Raw genomic sequence first — 23,074 nt, forward strand, 5'->3', positions numbered from 1 at the left:
ACTGTGTGGGGTCACAGAGTAAATGTATGATCTGCTGTTGAAAAGTTGGATCATATTAGGGACATGGGGAAATGATCATACTAAACAAGAAATATTGGATAAGGGGGCAAAAGCAGCAGACTGTAGTCACTAATAACAATGGGGCTACAAAAAGATTTCTTCATAGAGAGGGTTGTGGACCCATGGACTAGACCACCAGAAGAGGTGGTAGACAGGGAATCCATGGAGGCTGTCAAGAGGTTATGGCATCATAGATAAGCTATCCAGCTTAAATATAAACCCCTATGTCACAAGATGGGTCCAAACTGGCTCAAAGACAGAACCCACAGAGTGAGAGTTGCTGGAGCCATGTCAGACTCGAAACCGGTCACAAGTGGCGTCCCACAGGGTTCTGTCCTGGGGCCACTCTTGTTCGGTATATACTTTTCCGAGGTACAGGCAAACGTGGGAGGACTATGGCTCACCAAGTTCGCAGACGACTGCAAACTGGGCGCCATAATCAACTCTCCAGCTGACACAAACATCCTTCAAAAAGGTCTCACAGAGACAGATAACTGGTGCCAGCACCATGGTTTAAAGCTAAATGCCAAAAATGTATAGTCATACCCTTTGGCAAAAACAATGTGCCCACAAATTACCACATAGGTGGAAACCCATTAAGTACAGAGAAAGTTATTAGGGACCTGGGGACCCAAGTTGATAGCAATCTCTCCTTTGAAAACCACATTGCCAAAGTGGTTAGAAAGACCTTCTACATAGCCCACCTCATCACGAAGGGTTTCACATCTAGATCAAGAGAGGTAATTGTGCCTTTATTCATCCCTCATCAGGCCCATCATAGAATACAATGCCCCTTTTGGGATGTACCTTACCAGACACCTGCAGCAATTAGAAAGACCCCAAAAGTATCTCACCAAGAGGATCAAGGGTCTCAAACAGATGCCATATGCTGCTCGGTTAAAAAAACTCCAGCTCTACTCAGTTGCATACCGCCTACTTCGAGGCGATCTATGCCTGACATACAAAGCTATGTCAAATCCAGAATTAATGGACATGCTCTACCTCAGTAAATCTAAATCCCTTAGAGCCACACTCTCGAGGACTTGAACCTCAGCACAGAAATAAATAGAACTTGCTGGAGGGACAGGTTCATAACCCTGAGGCTCCCTTCGCTCTGGAATAGAATTCCAGTTCATGTAAGGCAGAGCACCTCACTGAATCTCTTCAAGAAGAATCTCAATAAGTGGATGGGGGATCGTAGGTTTGTCCCAGGGATTACTCCCGTGTCACTATTAGACAGAGGCACAGTAAACTAAACCTTAAAAAGGGCACAGTATACTCAAATCAAGGGATGGCGTAAGCCATACAGAATCAGGCTAGGCTTATAATTGCCCCAGGGCAGATAGCCTAGTATGAACCTATGAACCTATGGGCAAGGTGGAAACATGTAAGACAGGAAGGGAGGGATTGAATGAAGTTACTAAATTAAATGCACTTAAAGCAAAAGTAAATATGGTAATTACCTTTATTATAAAGCAAATATAAAGTAATAACATCCTTTTGGTAATGTTCTTATACAGCCATAAAACACTTGTACTATTTACAAACCAGAAATCACACACACACACACACACACACACACACACACACACACACACACACACACACACACACACACACGGCCCAATTCCAAAAGATTTGTTCTTAGTGTAGGTGATCACTTAAACTGGCAGCAGGTCTTTTGGAATCTGGCCCCAGTGTAAGTCTGTTTATAGATAGGCCTTATAGCAGCCACTTACACTGACAGTGTTTCAGAATCAAGGCAGCCTTACACTTAAATCAACTCAGTTGGAATCTGACCCACAATGTCCATTTCATAAAAAAAGACACTCTGAGCTGTTGTTTATATTCTGATCTGATAAAAAAACTTTTCAAATGTCAAAGGTAATCAGTTGATAAATCTCAATCCTTAACATGCAATTAAAGGATATTCTAATCATACCATATGCCATAAGTCAAGGTATCCTCTTCCTAATGCATTATGTTGCACTGCTCCATTCTATATCAAGGAGCTGTTCTTAGGATAAGGTGAAATGCAGCTGATTTGCCATTATGAACATGTAAATGCTCAGTGACCCTACTTACTGGTCTTTTCTTAGGATGCCTTCAGCTAGGGTTCACAAATGTGGGTCAGTAGTATGTGGACAATACCCTCAACACAACCATGCCAAGGGAAAATAATAAGGTTACCCCCAGACCATACAGTGTAATACACCAAACTGCCCATGCAGCTGATGCAAAGATTTGTATCAACTAAATTCTTGATGTGTTTCTTATAAAAGACCTGTAAAGACAGGAACACTGTTGTTAAGTCACACAGCTTGTTTATCTCATAGCAAAAGGCATATCACATTCTCCTAGGAATAAAATGGACTTGAAACAAAAATAAAATGCATATAGCATGCTGAATCCTTGTACATTTAGCTATCACTAGAATAAATATAAGTGAACATAAATACAGTAGTAGTGTCTAACTTATAATAACTTTCAGTAGTTTTCAACAGTGCAGTGCGTATTTTAACATACAGTTGTTCTCAGTACATTGCAATTTGTAATAATCCTATATGAAGAGTAACAGAAACAGTCATAAAACGCAGAGCAGAAATAACCAGTAGAAATTCATTTTAGAACATTTACTTTGAATGTGTAGACACTAATAAGGATTTGGATGCATGCTTTCTCTCTTTTATTTTATTTTGTCTCAGTTATTATTCAGCAAATCAAGCTCCATTTTATTCCTGTATGAGTTTTTACTCTTCCCTGCATACCAGTGTCCACTTTAGACATTCTTCAGAAGTCTTCTGTAGTTTCTGTGTAATAGAATCACGAGATGGAGCCCCCATTCACAAGTGGTGTCATTCTTAAAGTACTCCCTATCAGCCATTGGTGTATGTCCCCTCACCCCAAGCACGTATAATTAATGAAGAACCTGAACAAAGCCACAACCAAAAGATCAGTGCATCCAGATAAATAAAATTATGAAATGAAAGGTCTTCATAAAAATGGATGTTGCTCTCTTCCTACAGTTCACCCCAGTTAGAGATAAGGCTGAACACTCACTCTGGGTTCCCACGGTATGCGATGTTTGTAAAAGTTGATGTTGCACCTTTATACAGTGGGTTATTGGCCTGCAGATAAAGCACAAAAACAGTATAATGACATAAAAGGATATAACATTTTGATAAAACAGAAAATGAATACTGTCAGGGAAGAATATAATATTTATGAACTACAGCTTTTTATTATAAATCTGGGATAGACAAACAGATGTAGCAGTCATTTCCATATCTGGCCAGCAGGGGGTATTGCAGCATAATGCAAAGAGTAATACAGCAGTAAAAACATGGCAAGAGATGCATGCATTGTGGATACAAAGGAAAGACTGAACCTGACAAAGTTTACAAAATTTCAGTAACTTACCGGGCAAAGCAATGTATAGAAAATAAAGTACCACAGACATAAAGATCCTTGTTGCAACTGTTGGCTACATAATTCTAGCAGAGACTGCGACATCTAAAGTGACAGGCAATGCATTATGAGCATGAATATGCTGACATATCTAAAATACACAGCAGGTGTGACTTCAGGATGCAATGAGAGGGTTGAGCTTCCCAAAAAAAAAAAGGAAACATAATAAGTGCTGTTCAGAAAAGCTCTCTGTCAACATTCTACTGTATGTCCCTTGTTCTGATGCTTCCAAATTACCCCAATTGATAGCTGATTTCATCCTCTGTCTGTCAGTGAGCCAGTCTGAGGATTTGCTGTAGTTCTGCAACTTACTGAAGACACCTTTGCAACCTTCCCTTAGAGTTACTATAAAATGGGATGCAAGGTGGGGTACAATCTTAGGTGTATCTGCTCCTGACTTACAGAAATGTAGATCTGTTTCTGCCCCAATCTGTAGCATGGCAAAAAACCTTTTATTCCACAAAGTTGGTTAAGCGCTTTCAACTAGATACACCAGTCTTCTTCAGAACCATTTTATACAATACAAATCCTGGTATATATAGCCAGAGCAATTCAAAAAGTGCGCCAAAACTTTTAAAGGTATAGCTCATTAAACAAATACTAAAACCACATATTGAGCACTCAATATGGAATATAAAAAATACATCTTATGTAAACTAAACAAAATTTATATGTATATATAAATGTGTATATATTAATGGTAAAAATGCGTATCATATAAAAACTTGTAACGTGAAAAAAGTAACAATTATGACATAAAAGTGATACAAAACTGCCTATTATTAAAAAAACTACACACAACCCTATTATAATAGAGATATTACATAGTAAACCATACTACAATCATAGGAGTGTGTATAATAATAACACTATCCTCATTAATTAATAGACAAAATTCTATGCTAAACCTTACTGGGAGAGTGCCAAGAAAGGTTTGATGCTGATAAATTCATTCAGTCCAGGGGATCTAGTGGCATCCAATAAAATCTGCCACTTACTCTCCAATGCAGCTAACTGCATCTTCCAGTTGCCCCCGAAAACAGAACATTGTCATGAGACTAGAATTAGACACTATCAAAAACTTATTTCTTAATCGCGGGTACCCTGTTAATATGGTTCGGGATGTTACAGATTATGTGCAAAAAGAATGGGGGAATAAATACCCACCCCTGTTAGGTAAATATACAGCTAGGATGGAAGGTAAAGGGAATGAAAATAGATTATTTGGTAGAGCATGTATATTGACATACACTCCATACACACACTTTATCCAAGATATTTTATGCCAACATTGGGATATCATTACAGCCTCGAATTTAGATCATATAGTGGGGCCTTTGCCAAGATTCGTGTATAAGACAGGTGCTAATTTGAAGAGAATTTTGGAGAAGACTAGCAAAGATAGAGATAAAAAAGACATATATAAAGGTACTACCAAGTGTGGAAGATGCAAACAGTGTAACCACATTAATGAGGTCAAACATATCCGACTTAAAGATATTAATCACACGTATATCAAGACTAGAACAGGGAACTGTAACACCAGTCAGGTGATTTATTTGGCTACGTGTGTGATATGCCCCGCGTACTATATTGGCAAAACTGAAAGAAATTTGAAAAAACGTATTTATGAACACTACTATCGTATTCAGAAAAAAGACACTAAAAATGCTCTATATAGGCACATTTATGAGTGTGGGGAAGAGCATTTATTTCGTTTTGCCATTATAGATCACATACAATGTTCTGTTTTCGGGGGTAACTGGAAGATGCAGTTAGCTGCATTGGAGAGTAAGTGGCAGATTTTATTGGATGCCACTAGATCCCCTGGACTGAATGAATTTATCAGCATCAAACCCTTCTTGGCACTCTCCCAGTAAGGTTTAGCACAGTATTTTGTCTATCAATTAATGAGGATAGTGTAATTATTATACACACTTCCATAATTGTAGTATGTTTTACTATGTAATATTTTTATTATAATAGGGTTGTGTGTAGTTTTTAACAATGGCAGTTTTGTATCATTTTTATGTTATAATTGTTACTTTTTTCACATGTCACATGTCTTTATATGATATGTATTTTTATCATCAATACATACACATTTATATATACATATAAATTTTGTTTAGTTTATATAAGATGCATTTTTTATATTTTATATTGAGTGTTCAATATGTGCTTCCAGTATGTGTTTAATGAGCTATACCTTTAAAAGTTTTGGCGCTCTTTTTGAATTGCTCTGGCTATATATACCAGGATTTGTATTGTATAAAATGGTTCTGAAGAAGACTGGTGTATCTAGTTGAAAGCGCTTAACCAACTTTGTGGAATAAAAGGTTTTTTGCCATTCTCTCGTGTACGAGCTTCCGTTGGTGGATCCTGGTCCATACTTTTTATTTCTGTTGCTGTTCCAATTGTGAGTTACCAATCTGTAGCATGTCATTATATCCATATCTGAGTACGGAAAATAGCCACTGGATTTCATCTTTACTAATCTTTCTATGAAGTGTCATTGTTATATCATCAGTTATATATTTCCTAATAGTACCTTTTCTCTCATTGGCATTGGCCTGCTTTTTCCCCATTTTGTACATGGGGTCGGGGTGTCGCATCAACAGTGACCATCACCTAGAGCCAGTGTTTTCACAATCAGGTAGTTAGACCTGCTGTAGTTTCTTAAATAAATGGATGCCAGTAATTATTTTATTTAGTGTTTCACCACTGATAAAGACACAGCAAATAGTTTACTCAGATGACACTTCTACTACGTAGGCAGAAGTGTGACTTTATGATCTGCTTTGGTAGTCCACATATGGTGGTCTGTTTGGGGAGGTTAAAAAAATCATTTACCTTAAGTTATGTTATAAACAAAAGGATTGAGCTTTGCAATATCATGCTACTAAAATCAGTATTAGCATTACAGTTTGGTGACTGGATCATCTTCGGATACCTTATACTGCCATAATACATAGGCCAGATATCAAATAAGTCAATTTTCTCATATATCCATCATTAGCCTTAGTAAAATGTATATGAGGAACTACACAACCCTAAAATATTCAGTTTTCTGAGCTGAAGAAATACACCACATCACTATGAAATTCTAGACTATAATGGATATGCCAACTCATTTCATTTAAAATATTTTGTCATTTTAGAAGACATGTTGTCCTCAATGGGGCATGCACTGGTTTTGTGTGGTATGCTTGACTTTGAAGAGTGAGTGCTCCCTGCTAGTAATCTTAAGAAACTGAGATGCATCACAGTATAACTACATACATTGTAGCGATTGTTTATTGTACAAACATTAAGATGACTAAGAAACTGAGATGCATCACAGTATAACTACATCCATTGTAGCGATTGTTTATTGTACAAACATTAAGATGACTACGAAACTGAGACGCATCACAGTATAACTACATACATTGCAGAGATTATTTACTGTACAAACACTAAGATGACTAATTTATAATTATTATTAATTTTATTAATTTAATAACAATTATTATTAATAATATATCATCTGCTCTCTCGGAGCCTTATTCTACATCTCTCTGCTTTTTCTCTGATAGTAAATCTATCACAGGAATCCTAACCTTAGGAATATCTTCTAAAATTTAATATTGTATTGTAGAGAATGAATGTATCCTATATGTTAGTTAATATGTATGTCAAAGTCTCTTCTATGGAAATTGTATGTCAGAAGTCTGTCCTTAAAACTATGTTTTGTAAAAAAATGTTCTCTGAGCTTTTCTCCCCGGGCTGCCACTGAAAATGGACTTGTAATCCAGTTTGACTTTCCCGGTCAACAAACGTAAAATAAATAAAATAAATAAATGAATAATAAACTCTGGTGTACCTTAATAACTGGTTTAGAAAACCACATAAGCCCTATGACTTGAAAACTCTTAGAAAGCCTTAAGATGTGAACAATCTTGTAATAGCACACCATCTGCAGTATTTGAGATTTTTAGAAAATAAACTTGATTTTCCTGTGCCCTTCTTTCCTCCCACACACAGCTGAGGTCCTGTGGTAGCTTCGGCTGATGACTTCAGCCTACAGTCATCAGTCAATGCCTGTAAACCTTTTGCATTTAGTACAGCCCTCTTTATGAATTTATCAGTTTACAAAAAGTTTGACACAGAATGACCATCATATGTGCTTGGCTGATACTGTTAACCTAAGGCATTCCTTATACACACAACATGCACATTTCCCTTCCTTTTGTCTCAAGGTTCTGCATCCCTTCTATGACTCAACTTCCACAAACCACTTGATGTCTCTACCACTTTTTAATGAAACCAAGTTATCATTTTCATTTTAAAGCACCCCAATGTGCACCATGCATAGCTGTACCGAATACCTCTACCTCTTACTTTCAAATCCAGCCCGAGTATCTCTCTAAAATGTCATATGTACTTCTTCTCTTCTTCAAGCTAAACACATTCAGTACTTTCGCCTTCTCTTCAAAACAGTTTCCCCATCCCTTCAGCTACACTGTTGCTCTTCTTGGTTTCCTTCATCCTTGTTTCAGCCTGAATGCATTGCATCATCCTGCTCTCCACTGTGCCAAAGGAAGCAAAATGAAGGAAAACCACAAAGTTAGTTTTCTTGATACTTCTTGCCGCTTGTTTTCTTAACATGCTGGGGTAAATGTGGTGGAGATGTCTCTGAATACCACCACAAAAATATACCGTCAACCAGATGAGCCTACCGGACACACAGTTTCTTTTAACAGGCAACTCAGGAACAATGTCTAGGTAAGGGACTCATTTAAAGTTACATATTAAACAAAAGAGGGTTGTCAGAACCAAAACCAGGACTGCTGAAGAGTCTAGGTTCATAGCAGGTTAATAGGCTACCGGCCCTAGAGCCTTTACATGCCTAGTCATGTTAATCCCAAGTTTCCCCATTTGTTCTTTTTGGGCAGTTTGCAGAACGAATTTATGAACAGACTGGGTCTGTAATCAACACCAGCTACCCCTGTCCATGAGGGACATGGATGCCACCTCAGGGGTGAATTTGCGGTCTCCCACCCAATTTTCTAGGTTACGTTTGAATAGGGTCACTGAGGATCTCTGTTTTACATGAATACAAGTCTATTCCAGAGAAATGGCAATCACTGGGACACATATATGTCATAGATTCATACTAAGCTAACTGCCCTTGTGAGCCATTTTAAGCCTAGCCAATTATCCCTTGTGAGACTCAAACCCTGCACCTTGTGTTTGTAAGGCAAACACCTTAACCATTAGGCCATCCAGGATGTTCTGTTAATGTTACAAGCCAGGTTGAAATCCCTAGAGCGAGTGACTCTTGTGCTATTTGACTTGCAGATGTGCAGCATTTCCATTAGGGCAGGGTTGGAGATTGCCCTATAGGCCAGGCACAAGTCACCTCTCAGCAGCCTGTAAGATACAGAATAAAGTGACAGGGCTTTCAGCCTGTCCATGCAGGTCATGGTTTGGAGTCCCTGTATTTTCTTAGTGAGAAACTTCTGAGGTCTCTCTAGCTCTCCAGCTGCTGTAGGTGTCTGGTGAAGTACACGCAAAAGGGTGCATTATACTCTATTAGTGGTCTGATGAGGGTCAAGTACGGTGGAGTTATAACATCCCTTGACCTGGACGCTATGCCCTTGCTTATGAGGTGCACTACATAGAAGGCTTTCCTTACCACTGTTGAAACTTAGTGGTCAAGGTTCAGATTGCTATCAACCTGTGTTCCCAAGTCTCGCACTACTGGGTTGGAACTCGGGGGGGAGGGGGGGTGCTGTCAGTACTGTAATTTGTAGGGAATTGTTTTGCCAAAGTAAATAATAGTGCATTTTTTTGCATTTAGTTTTAGGCCATGCCTTTGGCACTGATCATTTGTTTGTGTTAGCCCTTCTTGTAATATGTTGACACAGCTGGGAGACTGAATGATTGATCCCAGTTTGCAATCATCAGCAAATCTGGTAACCCAAAGGCCATCTCCTTTGGCCTGGACTTCTGAGAAATAGAAGCCAAACAGTAAGGGGCCCAGCACAAACCCCTGTGGTACTCCACTGTTGATGGGTCTACTGGTGCAGGTGGAGTCACCAATTTTGACAGTGTGTGTTCTGTCAGTGAGCCAAATGGCTACCAATCTAGTAATATAAGGGTTAATCCATATCTGGGAGAGTTTTTCAACAATGTCAGAGTGGGGAATTGTATTAAAAACCTTGGCAAGGTCAACATAGGCAGTATGCACTGCCTTACCTTCATCCATACCTTTGGCAACATTCTCAAAGAGGTCCACCAGGTTTGATAAGCATGATCTACCCTTAACAAAGCCAAACTGGGTTGGGTCCAGCATTTGAAGGTTGCCTATGTCCTGGATTGGGTCCAGCATTTGGAGGTTGCCTATGTCTTTGTTGATAAGGTCCATGATAATTCTTTCCATGGCTTTGCAGATGAGGCTGGTTAGATTTATGGGTATGTAGTTCTCACGGTCAGTTGATGGCCCCCTTTGTGCAGGAGGATTACTGTTGCTGTTCTCTATTCTGCAGGAACATAGCAATTTCTAAAGCTATGATTAAAGAGAATGCCAAGTGGATCTGCTAGGTCCTGTTTTAGATTGTTTAGTAAAAAACTTGGGATATTATCTGGTCCCATTAAGGCCATATTTTTGGCCTTGGTGAGTGCAGAGGTGACCTGTTCTGTAGAGATACTAGGCAGAGGGCTGGTGTCAGGTATGCTTTGGGATATGGTAGGTGGGGATAGGAGGGTGAAGTTTGCACTGAATCTGTCAGCTAGCAGGTTGACGATATCTTCTGGTGTAGTATGAGTGATCCCATCTACAACCAGTTTGGCACATAGCTGGGCATTCCCTTTTAGACTTCAGACATAGTTTAGGAATGCCTTCTGATCATCCTTGGCTAGGGATGCGATTTTAGTTTCATAATTTCCTTTAGAAGACTTTACAAGACTTATAGTTTTCTTGTTTAGACTTAGGAGGGAACTCTTTCTCTGCAGAGTGATATCCCTCTTGCTTTTTGACAACAGTTTCTTCCTCTGTAGATTGACATCCCTCTTGCTTTTTGACAACAATTTTTTTCCTCTTGTTATATAACCTGTTCATACTTGAAGTCAACCATGGTGGCACGGGAAGACCTGGTTTTGATCCGGTCAGGTAGAGCAGAGTTTATACTGTTGCTTAAGTGTTTGAAAAGGGCATTTACATAGACTTCTGCATAATGATCATTGATGTCTGTGATATCAAGTGGTATGAAGCTTTTTATATCATCACTTAGTAGGCTCTAGTTAGCTTTGGTAAAGTGTTTTTATTATTTTTGTTCCTGTGAGGGTGTCAGTTCCAGTAGTTACTTCAAACAAGACTGATTTATATGATCTCACCTAACCAGGGAAGGGATCATACATAGGGAAGTCCAATGACCCCCCCCCATGTTGGTGAGTACTATGTTCAGAATATTAGCACCCCTAGTGGGGATGCAGACTATCTGTTCCAGAGCATCTGTGTTAACAAATTCCAGGAACCTCTGGGTGAGCGTGTTTTTGCTTGTGTATGTCTTCCAGTTTATGGAAGGATAGTTAAAATCTTCCATGACTAAAGTGTTGGGCTGTATGGCGAGGGATTCCAATAAATTAAATTAGGCAGTGTGCTTATCCTGGTTTATAGTGGGGGGATCTAAGGCTAGCAATGATGTGATATGGTATTTTCCCAACAGTTAATTGGACATGGAGTAGTTCAAGAGAGTCATAGTGTTTGACCAGTCTCGAAGTGTATTTGGTTTAAATGAAGATGGATACACCTCCACCTTTGGTTCCTTCAAGATCATTTTGAAGTCTGAATGTGTGGAAGGCATTGTATCCTTGCACAACCAGAGTGCTGTTAGCAGCCTTGAACCATGTCTCGATAACTACACAGACATCAGCATCCACTAAGGTGAGGAGTGCTTTCAGGGAGTGCAGTGTTGTGTTTAAACTCCTGGCATTAAGCAGCACTATCCTGAATTTGTCTCAATTAGATTTTGTTACTTTGGAAAATTTGTTGCTTTGACATTGCCTAAAAAACTCACTATAGGGGAGGCAGGGGACTTTGCCAGAATCCGAAAGCCTAAGGGGGACAGAAGCAGACCATTTCTAGCAAAGCAGCAAGGTCTGTCTACCCTATCATCCCAGGCTGACAGATACTGAATCCCCCTGGACTGACACCAGAAGCTGAGCCAATTGCTGAAGTCAATAATTTTTTGGTTATATTGTGTCATCATCCTGAGTGAGGGTAGGATACTGCTTAGGGCTAGGGACATACCTGTCTGGGACACACAGTCAGAGAGTTCCATCATGTCTTTCTTCCAGAGAGTCCAGAGAGGTACATCTCAAGTCATTCAATCCAACATGGACTATGACAGAGTCATAATGGTACTTGTTGAGTGACAGCACCTAAACCAGAACTTCTGTGCTAAGCTGCCAGGCTCTTCAGTTTTCATGTTAAACATTTCCTGGCTTTTATTTGCAAAATTATTTGTCTGGAAGTGAAACATGCAACCAGCAGATTGCCCTGTTTGGTCAAAAATCGTATTAAACCAAAACATATTTGTGTTAAGTACATCACAAATCGCAAAAACAAATTGGCAGCAAACTAAAACAATAAATAAATAAACAAACAGTGAATAAAAAAAAAAGGTTGTCTCTGATATCATTTGCTGAAGACCCATTTCAGTCCATGAAATAGGTATGGTCTTCAAAGACCTCTTGAAAGTACCACCTGTACTTCTCATCTAAAGTTCCATGGTAGTGACTTCTACAGAAGCACCACCTGGCACAAGTGTAAACCATATGTTACTAATGCATCATTGGAATCATCATAATCCTCTAGACAGATGAGTGACATAGTCAATCCAGTTGGTAAGGTACCAACAGCTCAATGACTTAGGTGGGAACAAAGCAAGATGGCTTTACATACCCCCCCATGTCATAAGACACCACTACAAACTCCACACCACAGATGTTCCGTGTGAACTGGTTGTAATTTGGTGGGTATCAGTCAGGCTGTAGGGGCATTGCCAGGCATGCACTATATATGCCAATGCTTACACCATTCCAGTTTATTTATTTATTTAATTGTGCTGACTCTGCCAATATTCTTGTAATGAAATCAGTTTTTTCAATACAGAATACTCAGCCATGGTACTGTGGAATTAGTGGCGGCACAAAAAAGTAATTGCTTCTCTTACCTGTGGTCAGATACTGTTTTCCATAAATATAAAAAAATTTGCTGCAATGCCCATATAAAACAAAGTAAAGAGCAATAAAAATTCTGAAAGGAATAAATGGGGAAATTTCCTGTCTTCGTGTTAAAGAATGACATTTTTTATTCAGAGCACAGACGGCATCTACCTGTGACAGGGTGGCACATGCAGCCAGTCTGTGCCGCGAATGAATTTGCCATAGCTGAAGAAGCCAAAGGCACATCTTTCAACTGCTTTCCTCAAGATATTTGGGACAAAGCCAGAAATAGTGGGGGGAGGGGCAAATGGCCAAACTCAGGGACAGTTTTTAAATATTACTCTAATTCTTTTAAAAATGTAATAGAATACCAGTATTTTCATCATCATGCATTTTCTGAACAATAAGAAGTATGAAACTCTAATGAATGGCATTATTGACTGACTGTAATCCTCAGCTACTTACCAGAAAACCAAAAATTTTACAGGGAACAGCTATAAGGCAAAATCAGGGACACTGCAAAATTCTAGACAGCTGAGAGGTAACACCATCTTTGTCACATTTAACAAGATATGAGCAATACAATGACATATCATGAACTGTTATGTTCAGCTTCTTCAGACCAACCCCGTGCAATATTTGCTGGCTGGCTGACACTGTCCAAAATGAAAAAACTCTGAGACAAGTGGTCACAAGCGGGAAAAACCCATTTGTCTGGGGGTGTGGGTGACTAGGTACAATAAAAGTGAGAAACCTACTGAAGATTACTGACAGATTAGTTAAAGTAGATTATGTGGATAGTGAGTAAACCAATACCTGGCACAAAATGGAATGCAGACAGGAATATCACAGCTACAAAATTAATTTTTATAGTTTGATGGATTACATTACATGGGAGCAAACTGCAGCAGTCCACATAGCTGTATGATTCTTTTCAGCAATGTTCACAGTTTTGGACCTTTCTTCATGAAAATGTGAGATACAATGTGTGACAATGGCCAAATGTATGATACGTGACCATGCTTGAAAACGAAAACACAAAATGTCGTGGAACCAAGTTATTTGTGTTTAGACTATTTGTTTAATGCAGAAAATTATTAATTATTATAGCTGTATGTTTATAATGTCAGTAGGCAGTTTGTAAAACTGTCTTTTGGGTTCATAGGTAAGTACTAGACTAGCTACCCTTGTGGGCCATTTTAAGTTTAGCCAATTTCCCTTTTGTGCTTGAAATAACCTATCCCATTTGGTTATAAATATACCTGTCCCTCCAAACCATTCTTCTTTTGATGTTGCAGAAGAGGTTTAGATCCCTAGATAGAGTATTTCTAATGCTGTTTGACTTGCTGATGTGCAGTAAATCCATCAGTAATGAGTCAGAGGATGCCTTTTATGCCAGACACAGGTTACTTCTTAACAGTCTGTAGGATGCCAAGTACAGTGGCAGGGCTCTGAGACAGTCTACGTACGACACATTGCTTAGGCATTGTATCCTTTTAGTAAGGTATCTATGTGGGCATTCTGGTTGTTGTATGTCTCAGGACAGATACATACCAAAGGGGGCGTCATATTCAATGACTGGCCTAAGGAGGGCTGAGTAAAGTGGACAGTGACATCCCTAGATCTAGACACATTCCCTTTGTTTACATGCTGTGCAATATAGGTTCATAGGTTCATAGGTTCATACTAGGCTATCTGCCCGAGGGCATTTACAAGCCTAGCCCATCGTTTTGTGGCTTACGCCACCCCTTTAGTATGGGGAACTATACCCATTATTTTGCTGTGCCTCTGTCGAGCAGTGACACTGAGGTAATCCCTGGGGTATATCTGCGATCTCCCATCCATTGGTCAAGATTTCTCTTGAACAAGGCCAGCGAGGTGCTCTGCCTCACATGTACCGGGATTTTGTTCCACAGCATAGGAGTCTTTGGGTGATGAATCTATCCCTCCAGCACGTCCTATTAATAGCCGTGTCAAGGTTTAAGTCTCCGCCCTTGTGGCTCTGATGGATCTAGATTTTTGAGGTGAAGCATATTCATCAAATCTGGGTTTGACATGGCCTTGTATGTTAGGCAAAGGTCACCTCTGAGCACTGAATAGAGCTGGAGTTCTTTCAGTCGGGCAGCATAGGACAGATTTTGAGACCCTTTATCCTTTTGGTGAGGAACTTTTGTGGCCTCTCCAGCTGCTGCAAGTGTCGGGTCAGATACATTCCGAATGGGGCATTGTACTCAATCATTGGTCTGATGAGTGATGAGTAAAGGGAGACTATGACCTCCCTTGATCTAGATGAGAATCCCTTCATGATAAGGTGGGCAATGTAGAAGGTCTTCCTAACTACTTTAGCTACATGGGTGTCGAATGACAGACTACTATCAACCTGGGTCCCCAGGTCCCTGATAACTTCTTCTGTGCTCAGTGGATTGCCACCTATTTGGTAGCTAGGGGTAACCTTGTTTTTCCCGAAGGGTATGACTATGCATTTTTGGCATTTAACTTTAGGCCGTGGCTCTGGCACCAGTTATCCGTTTCTGTGAGACCCTTCTGAAGGATATCTGTGTCAGATGTGTTTTCTACTATGGCGCCCAGTTTGCAGTCATCTGCAAACTTTGTCAGCCATAACCCTCCTGTGTTTGCTTGTACTTGGAAAAGTAGATGCCAAACAAGAGTGGGCCCAGGACTGAGCCCTGTGGGACACCACTTGTGACAGGCTTTGAGTCTGACATGGCGCCAGCAGCTCTGACCCTGTGGGTTCTGTCACTCAGCCAGTTTGCAACCCATCTTGTGATGTATGGGTTGACATTTAAGCTGATGAGTTTTTCAATGATACCCGAATGGGGTATTGTATCGAAGGCCTTAGCCAGATCGAGGTAGGCTGTATGGACTGCCTTTCCCTCATCAATGGCTTTGGTGACTGTTTGAAAAAGTCAATCAAGTTTAAAAGGCATGATCTGCCTTTGACAAAGCCAAACTGGGTTGGATCCAAAGTCTGCAAATTCCTATGTCTTTATTTATGAGGTCCATTATGATCCTCTCCATGGCTTTGCAGATAAGGCTTGTCAAGCTAATGGGCGGTAATTTCCAGGGTCGGTGGAGGCACCGCCTTTGTGAAGTGGTACCACAGTTGCAGTGCGCCACTCCTGGGTGCGTATCCAGAGGTAAGACTTTGATTAAACAGCTGTCCTAGCTGTGGGTTTAATTCCTCATTGAGTTCATGGAGCACACAGCCGGGGACACCATCAGGTCCCATGGATGCTGTGTTTTTGCTTTGGAGAGAGCAGTTCTCACTTGGGCTGGAGATGTTTGGGGGCTGCAATCGTTTGGTATAGATATCTCTCCTTTTGGGGAGGGGAGTTTGCACTGAACCTGTCAGCCAGTATGTTGGCAATGTCTGTAGGATCAGTAATCTTCACATCATTTTGAACTAGCTCTGAGCATATCTGGGAGTTTCCTCCCAGGTTTCTAACATAGCTAAAGAAGGCCTTATGATTGTCTTTTGAGTCTTTAGCTATTTTTCTCTCGAAATTTGCTTTGGATGATTTTATGAGAGCTCTTAGTTTTTACTTATAGTGATCAAGGGTGTCTTACCTTTTAAGGATTTTGCTCTATCTTGTAGTAGCTTCCTCCTTTTGTTGTAGAGTTTGTTTATGGCTGGGGTCCACCAGACTGGACGCTTGCCTTTGGTACAAAGAGTCTTTGTTTTGCTTGGGATTGCCTTATCCATGCAGTCCTGCAGGTGCTGGTAGAAGGCATTTGTAAGTGATTCAGCGGCTTGAGTACTGTTTTCCGCCAGTCCGGGGGCCTTAAAGGGGACCACACTAGTCTTTAGAAGTGTGAAGTCGGCTTTTGAGAAGTTCTTTACTGTGGTCTTTTTTATTTCAGGTGGGGGTGGGATGAGGATCTCCAGCGAGATTAGTTTGTGGTCTGATCTCACCAGTGAGGGGTACACCTCCGGTGTTGAACATTGTGCTCCCATGTTCGTGATGATGAGATCAAGTATGTTATCTCCTCTTGTGGGGATGGTGACTAGTTGTTCCATGGCATTTGAGTTTATGAATTCCAGGAACTTTTGGGCTAGGGTGTTTGGGCTTGAGTAGTGTTCCCAGTCTATATTAGGGTAATTGAAGTCACCTAGTATGATGGTGTTTGGTGATACATTTATCCCCTCTAGTGTTTTCAGGAAGGCCATGTGAGGTTCCTGAGTTTGTGAGGGTGACCTGTAACATGCTACAATTTGCAGAGCAGTCTTGCCTATGGTTAATTGCACCTGGATGGTCTCAGATGCATCGTGCGTTGCCACCAGTCTTGAGGTGTGGGTGTCCTTGATGAATATGGATACCCCTCCTTTCTTGGTATTGTCCAGATTTTGGGGCCGGAGCATGATATGAGGTAAAACCTGATAGCTGGGGTGCTCTCAGGAGCCTTGAACCAGGTTTCTGTCACAGCACAGACATCGATGTTCTCCATACTGAGAAGGGCCTCGAGTGCGTGCATTTTGAGATTTAGACTTCTGGCATTGAGCAGCATTACCCTTAGTTTTTTCCTTTTTGTGTTCTAGGGTGGTAGGTTTAGAATTTGAGCCTTGCCTAAAAAGGCACTATGGGGTGGCAAGAGCCTTTGCCAATATCCGAATCCCAGGGTGACAGGTGCAAGCCGTCCCTTGGCAGCGTGGCTTGTCCAGCATGTCATCCCAGGCAGACAGACACTGGATCCCCTTTGAATGACACCAGTGTTTAAGCCAATTGTTAAAGCTGATCATCTTATCTCTGTATTGTGGCATCATTCTTGGTGAAGGTAGGATACTGCTCAAGGTCAGGGTCATACCTGTCTGGGCTACATAATCAGAGAGCTCCTCAATGTCTCTTTTCATGTAGTCCAAGGAGGTGCGTCTCAGGTCGTTTACACCAACGTGGACAATGACTGAATCATATTTGTACCTGCTGTTGAGAGACCTGAGTGCTTGCGTTATGTGGCGGATTCTAGCGCCCGACAGGCAGCTTACTGTGACCTTCTCCTTACTCAGTCTGGTGAGCGGGGCGCCAGTGTGTCTGTCTATGGAGTCACCAATGACTAGTGTGTCTGGCATTGTGTTTGGCCTTAAGGGCTGTGACTGTTTGACACTCTGACTGTGAGGTCTATGTGTTGCAGGTGTTGTGTTCTGAGGTGGTGGTTGTTTGGGTGTCTGCTTTGGTGGCCTCTGCTGTTTTGGTAGATTTTTGATCAGAGCCTCCGAGTATGTCTTTGTGTGTTTATGTGTATGATTTGAGGTTGTAATGGTAATATGTGAGACTGGGTCTATAGTGTGTGTGGTAACCTTCTCCTCCTGACTGGTCTTGCCAGTCCTATGTTGAGAGAGCTCAGCCTCCAGTTTGGCCGTATAGTTGCATCTCTCGCATGTATTTGTGTTTTGTGGGAGGAGGAGAGGGTTGTCTGTGTACATGAGGCAATTGTAACATTGCCTCAATATTCCCAGGTTCACCAGCTGAGCAGGAGAGGACACTAGCAACTGATCCCTCGACATGCTAGAAGGAATAGACAAAAAAAACTTTAAAAAAGATTCTGGGGGACGTGGGTGACCGAGAAATGGGGGGTTGCCTTTTTGGGGTACTATCTATGACAAGAGTGCCGTCTTTCTTACAATAAACACATGTTGGTCAAAAGTTAGGTCACTGTCCACATAAGTTCCAAAATCCCAAACAACTGGGTCAACCCTTAGGAGTTTATTCTTAGTATGGTAGTTCCATTGAGTAGATGACGTCTCAAAGGATACAGTAATGCATTTTTTGTCATTTAGTTTCAGACCATGATTTTAACACCAGTTATTTGAGATAAACCTTCATGCAGGATGGCTGAGTCATTTGGGATTCAATGACTGCTCCTAGCTTGCAGTCAACTGCAAACTTAGTCAGTCAGAGCTCTTTGGAATTGGCTTTTACTTCTGAAAAACTGATGCCAAACAGGGAAGTCCCAGCACAGATGCCTGGAGACCTCCTCTGGGGAATGGTCTCTTTGTGGAGGTAACTTCTGTTTTGATTATCTGCATCCTAACTGTGAGCCAGTTGGCAATCCAGCAGGTGACATAGGGGTTTATTTAGATTTTCTATAATGCCTGAGTGGGGCATTGTGACAAATGCTTTGATCTGGTAGAGGTATGTGACCTGACAGTTGAGAGGCATGGTATGGTTTGTTTAAGCCTGTCTGTCTCAAAGGAAAGCACCAGGACAATTCACTTTTGTAGCACCCCCTGCTAATTATGTATGCCAACTACAAGATCACACTACATTGAGGAAAATGGTAAATTTCCAGATCCTTACGTTTTCAGAAATTCGATCATATCGTCTTGCTGATATATCTATAGAAAATGATAAATCTATATCAATAGAAAAATCTACTGAAAATGGACATGCATCCAGCTAGACTAGCCCGGTCAACAAATGTAAAATAAATAAATAAAATAAATATATATATATATATATATATATATATATATATATATATATATATGGGTCTACTTTCATTGAATGAAATTATGTTACATTAAATGTGACTTACCCAAGCTGAAATCTCCGAATCATCAATTAACCGAAGCTACAGACTGCCAAAATCCTTTCCCCTGTGAAAGGAACCACTTAGCCACCATGGTGAACTTTGCCCTCTAATCAGTGTAGTGTGATCTTGGAGTTGGTATATATTTAGTAGGGGTGTGTGTGGGGGGGGTGAAGCCCCTCACTTTTGTGGGGTTAGTTTTCATCTGTTTAAGTTTAGTTCCATGGTGGCCCAGTGGTTCCTTTCACAGGGAAAGGATTTCAGCAGTCCGTGGCTTCAGTTAATTGAAGATTTCAGCTCGGTTAAGTCACATTCGATGTAATGTAAATTCGTTCAATGAAAGTAGACCCATATCTATCTATCTATCTATCTATCTATCTATCTATCTATCTATCTATCTATATATAGGTTCATAGGTTGGCACTGGGCTATCTGCCCGAAGGCATATATTAGCCCAGCCACGTTGTGCGGTATTCACCACCTCTTTAGTAGTTCCCTAGACCCTTATACTAGCAGCTAGTACCCTTGGCCCCTATCTAGTAGTGCTGTTGGTGTGATTCCCTGGTGTGAACTTTCTGTTACCCATCCACTCCTCAAGGTTCCTCTTGAAGAAAAATACTGAGGGGCTCTGTCTTGTGTAGATCGGGACCCTGTTCCATAGTAAAGGAAGTCTCTGCGAAGGTAATCTATCCCTCCAGCATGTTCTCTTCATTGTTGTGTTCAGGTTTATATCCCTAGAGTGTGTAGCTCGAGTAGATTTGGTTTTGCTAAGATGGAGCATGTTCAACAATTCTGGGTTGGACATGGCTCTGTACGTTAGACAGATATCGCCTCTGAGAAAGTGGCATGCAACAGAGAACAGTCTTAGCTTTTTCAATCGTGCTGCATAGGGCAACTGTTTGAGGCCAGTAATCCTTTTGGTTAGGTACCTTTGCAATATATATATATATATATATATATATATATATATATATATATATATATATATGTATATATGAATATGTGTGTATACTTATACATACACACACACCATATGTAAATATACACATACATATACAAATATATATATATATATATATATATATATATATATATATATATATACATACATAAAAGAAATAAAAAAAATTCTTTGACTCTGGAGAAAAGAACTGAGCTGAACCGGTGTTGAGCGCTTTTGTTCTTTGTTAGTGTCAAGAACTTCTTCAGAAAAAAACTGTAATGAGTAAGTATACAGTGTGTGGACCACTAAATATAGTAAAGCAGTCAGTAAAAACAGACAATAAATTCACTGATAATGTAAAATTTTAAAGCAAATATTTTCTGTAACCCATGGCTAAAGCAAAAAAATTGTAATAAAACTGGTTAGTGCTACAAACAAAGCACGGCGAAATTTAGCATAAACAAGTTACTAGGATCAAAAAGGAAGTGGCTCTTCAGGGATTACCTGAGTCTGCATAGTGCCTTTTAATGTTTAGAGTATTACTCAAACCTGTGATTAAGTCAGCACCCAGAGAAAACTGCCATATAAGGTTACATAGTATTATTGAAGTTCAGTAAAAACTGTAACATATCTATATATATATATATATATATATATATATATATATATATGTATATATATATATATATATATATATATATATATATATATATACAGATATATGTACACGCACACTTCTGTTTACACACACACACAAACACACACACACACACATATATATATATATATATATATATATATATATATATATATACATATACAGACACACACACACACATGTATACGTGTAGAAGTGTTGGGAGTAATACATTACAGTTTTTGGTAACTAGTAATATAACTAGTTACTTTTTCAAAATAGTAACAAAGTAATAGTAACATATTACTTGTTTCAGTAACTAGTAACTTAAGTGTGAGTTACTTTTGAGTTACTTTTGCTTAAACCAGTGGTTCTCAAAGTGGGCGATATCACCTCCTAAAGAGCAATAGAAAACTTCTAGGAGCCCTGGATAGTAATCAGATGTTAGGAGGTAATAGAAACTTTGAAGGGGCAATTAGGATAAACAATTACAACATAATGCTGGCACAACTCATAGCATTTAACATTCATAACATGCTTCTCAACATTACCAAATTCCTTACATGCCTACCTTGCCACATACACTTCTGATGTAATCACAGCTACTGAAACCTGGTTAAAAAAAATAATGGATAATGAGGTCACCCCCTGCAGGAGACAATATACTCAAGCATGACAGACAAAACAAGTGTGCAGGTGGTGTTGCAATCATCTATAAAAATCCCTATCACCTTACTCCTACAGGAGAGAAATTAGACAAAATAAAATAATTGCACAAGAAAAACTGTCAGAAGTTTCAAATAAAAATTTGTGTTCATTAATATAACAGATTTATTTAAAGCATTATGTAGGCCAAGAAACCCTGGGCCATTTGGAAAAATAATCGACTGAGCTAGTACGAAAATATAAAGAACAAAATCTACAGAATTTTGAAAGATACAAAAAAAGAAATATGGACATGAGAAAAAAAACGAGATCTGATATGGTGCAATATTTATGCAAAGGGGAAAGCCAATTTAATCAATACAAAAAAAAGCAGCCCTGAAGGTATTCGAAGAGAAATACAGGCACAGCCATCCAGATATGGAATATGTTACAATACAAAAACTCAGATCACAATGAGGGAATGTAGAACAGAAGATTAGTAAAGTAGAAGTTAAAAAAAAAATAGAAGCTGAAATTATGGAATACCTGCAAAGTGAAGGATTTAGTGTAGAAAGTCTAATACAGCATGATGGAACAGTGAGTCCCTCAAGTAAAGAGAAACAGGAGGCGCGGGAGACATCTGAAGAAGAAATACGGACATGGAAAAGAAAACGAGATTTAATATGGTGCAATATTTATACAAAGGAGAAAGCAAAACTAATCAATACAAAAAGAGCAGCACCACAGATATTTGAAGAGAAATATATGGAAAGGCATCTAGAGACGGAAAATTTTACAACACAAAAGAAAACAAAAAGGAAAAGTAGAAAAGAGGATTAGTAATGGAGAAATTACAGAAATAGAAATTGAAGTTATGCATTACCTCGAAGTAAAGGATTCAGTGTTGAAAAGCTAACTGGATCCACAAACTAAGGAGAAATTAGTGGAGTGGGAAATGTTTGATCAGTTGCATATGAAAATACTTTGCAGCCTTCAATAGGAACACAATGCAAAAGTTCAGTTGGAGTTGTACAGCAAGGGAAGAACAGGAAACTGTAACAAGTCTGGTGCAGTTAATGTTGTGGAGTGACTGGCTGGTGAGTTCCCATATGAAAGAGCAACGGTTCACACAGGAAGACACTGAAGAGAATGTGGCACAGGAAGATGTTCTGGAACTTTCTGTAGAATTCCCTCAGGAAATGGAGAACAAAGAATGTGCCCTCAGTTTAGAAGAAAATGATCTAAGAGAAGAGTTGCTTTATTTAATAGAGATGGACAGATCAATGAAAGAAATAGAATACAGAAAGACAGTAAAATCCAAAAAGTTAGAAGTTTAATAAAATTAATGAACACAGTAATTTGGACTGTTCATAGAGCTTCATGAGAAGTAAATAGTTTATATTACTGTGCAGCTAAATTAATAACAGACAGTCTTACTACAAAAACACAGGAAAAATGAAGGGGAGAAATCAAATGCCATCATGGAAGTATCGAATAGAGAAAAATTACAAAACAATTAAGGCAAGAAGTGTCAATGTTAGAAGAGTATAGAAGAGGGAACT

The 23,074-nt window shown here is 39.6% G+C and overlaps 1 protein-coding gene across 1 annotated transcript in view; it reads right to left on the bottom strand.

Moving 5' to 3' along the window:
* Positions 1 to 1,507: 1,507 nt before the first annotated feature.
* ITGB3 (integrin subunit beta 3) overlaps positions 1,508 to 23,074 on the bottom strand; it is a 1,138,779-nt gene continuing 1,117,212 nt past the window's right edge. The window contains exon 15 of the mRNA XM_044055223.1: positions 1,508 to 3,188. Within this exon, the coding sequence (XP_043911158.1) occupies positions 3,117 to 3,188 (72 nt within the window). The 3' untranslated portion in view covers positions 1,508 to 3,116. The remainder of the gene's footprint in view (positions 3,189 to 23,074) is intronic.

This window comes from Protopterus annectens, chromosome 13.part0, assembly GCF_019279795.1.
Source record: "Protopterus annectens isolate FY-2018-M chromosome 13.part0, PAN1.0, whole genome shotgun sequence".
In the NCBI taxonomy this organism is placed as follows: domain Eukaryota; kingdom Metazoa; phylum Chordata; order Ceratodontiformes; family Protopteridae; genus Protopterus; species Protopterus annectens.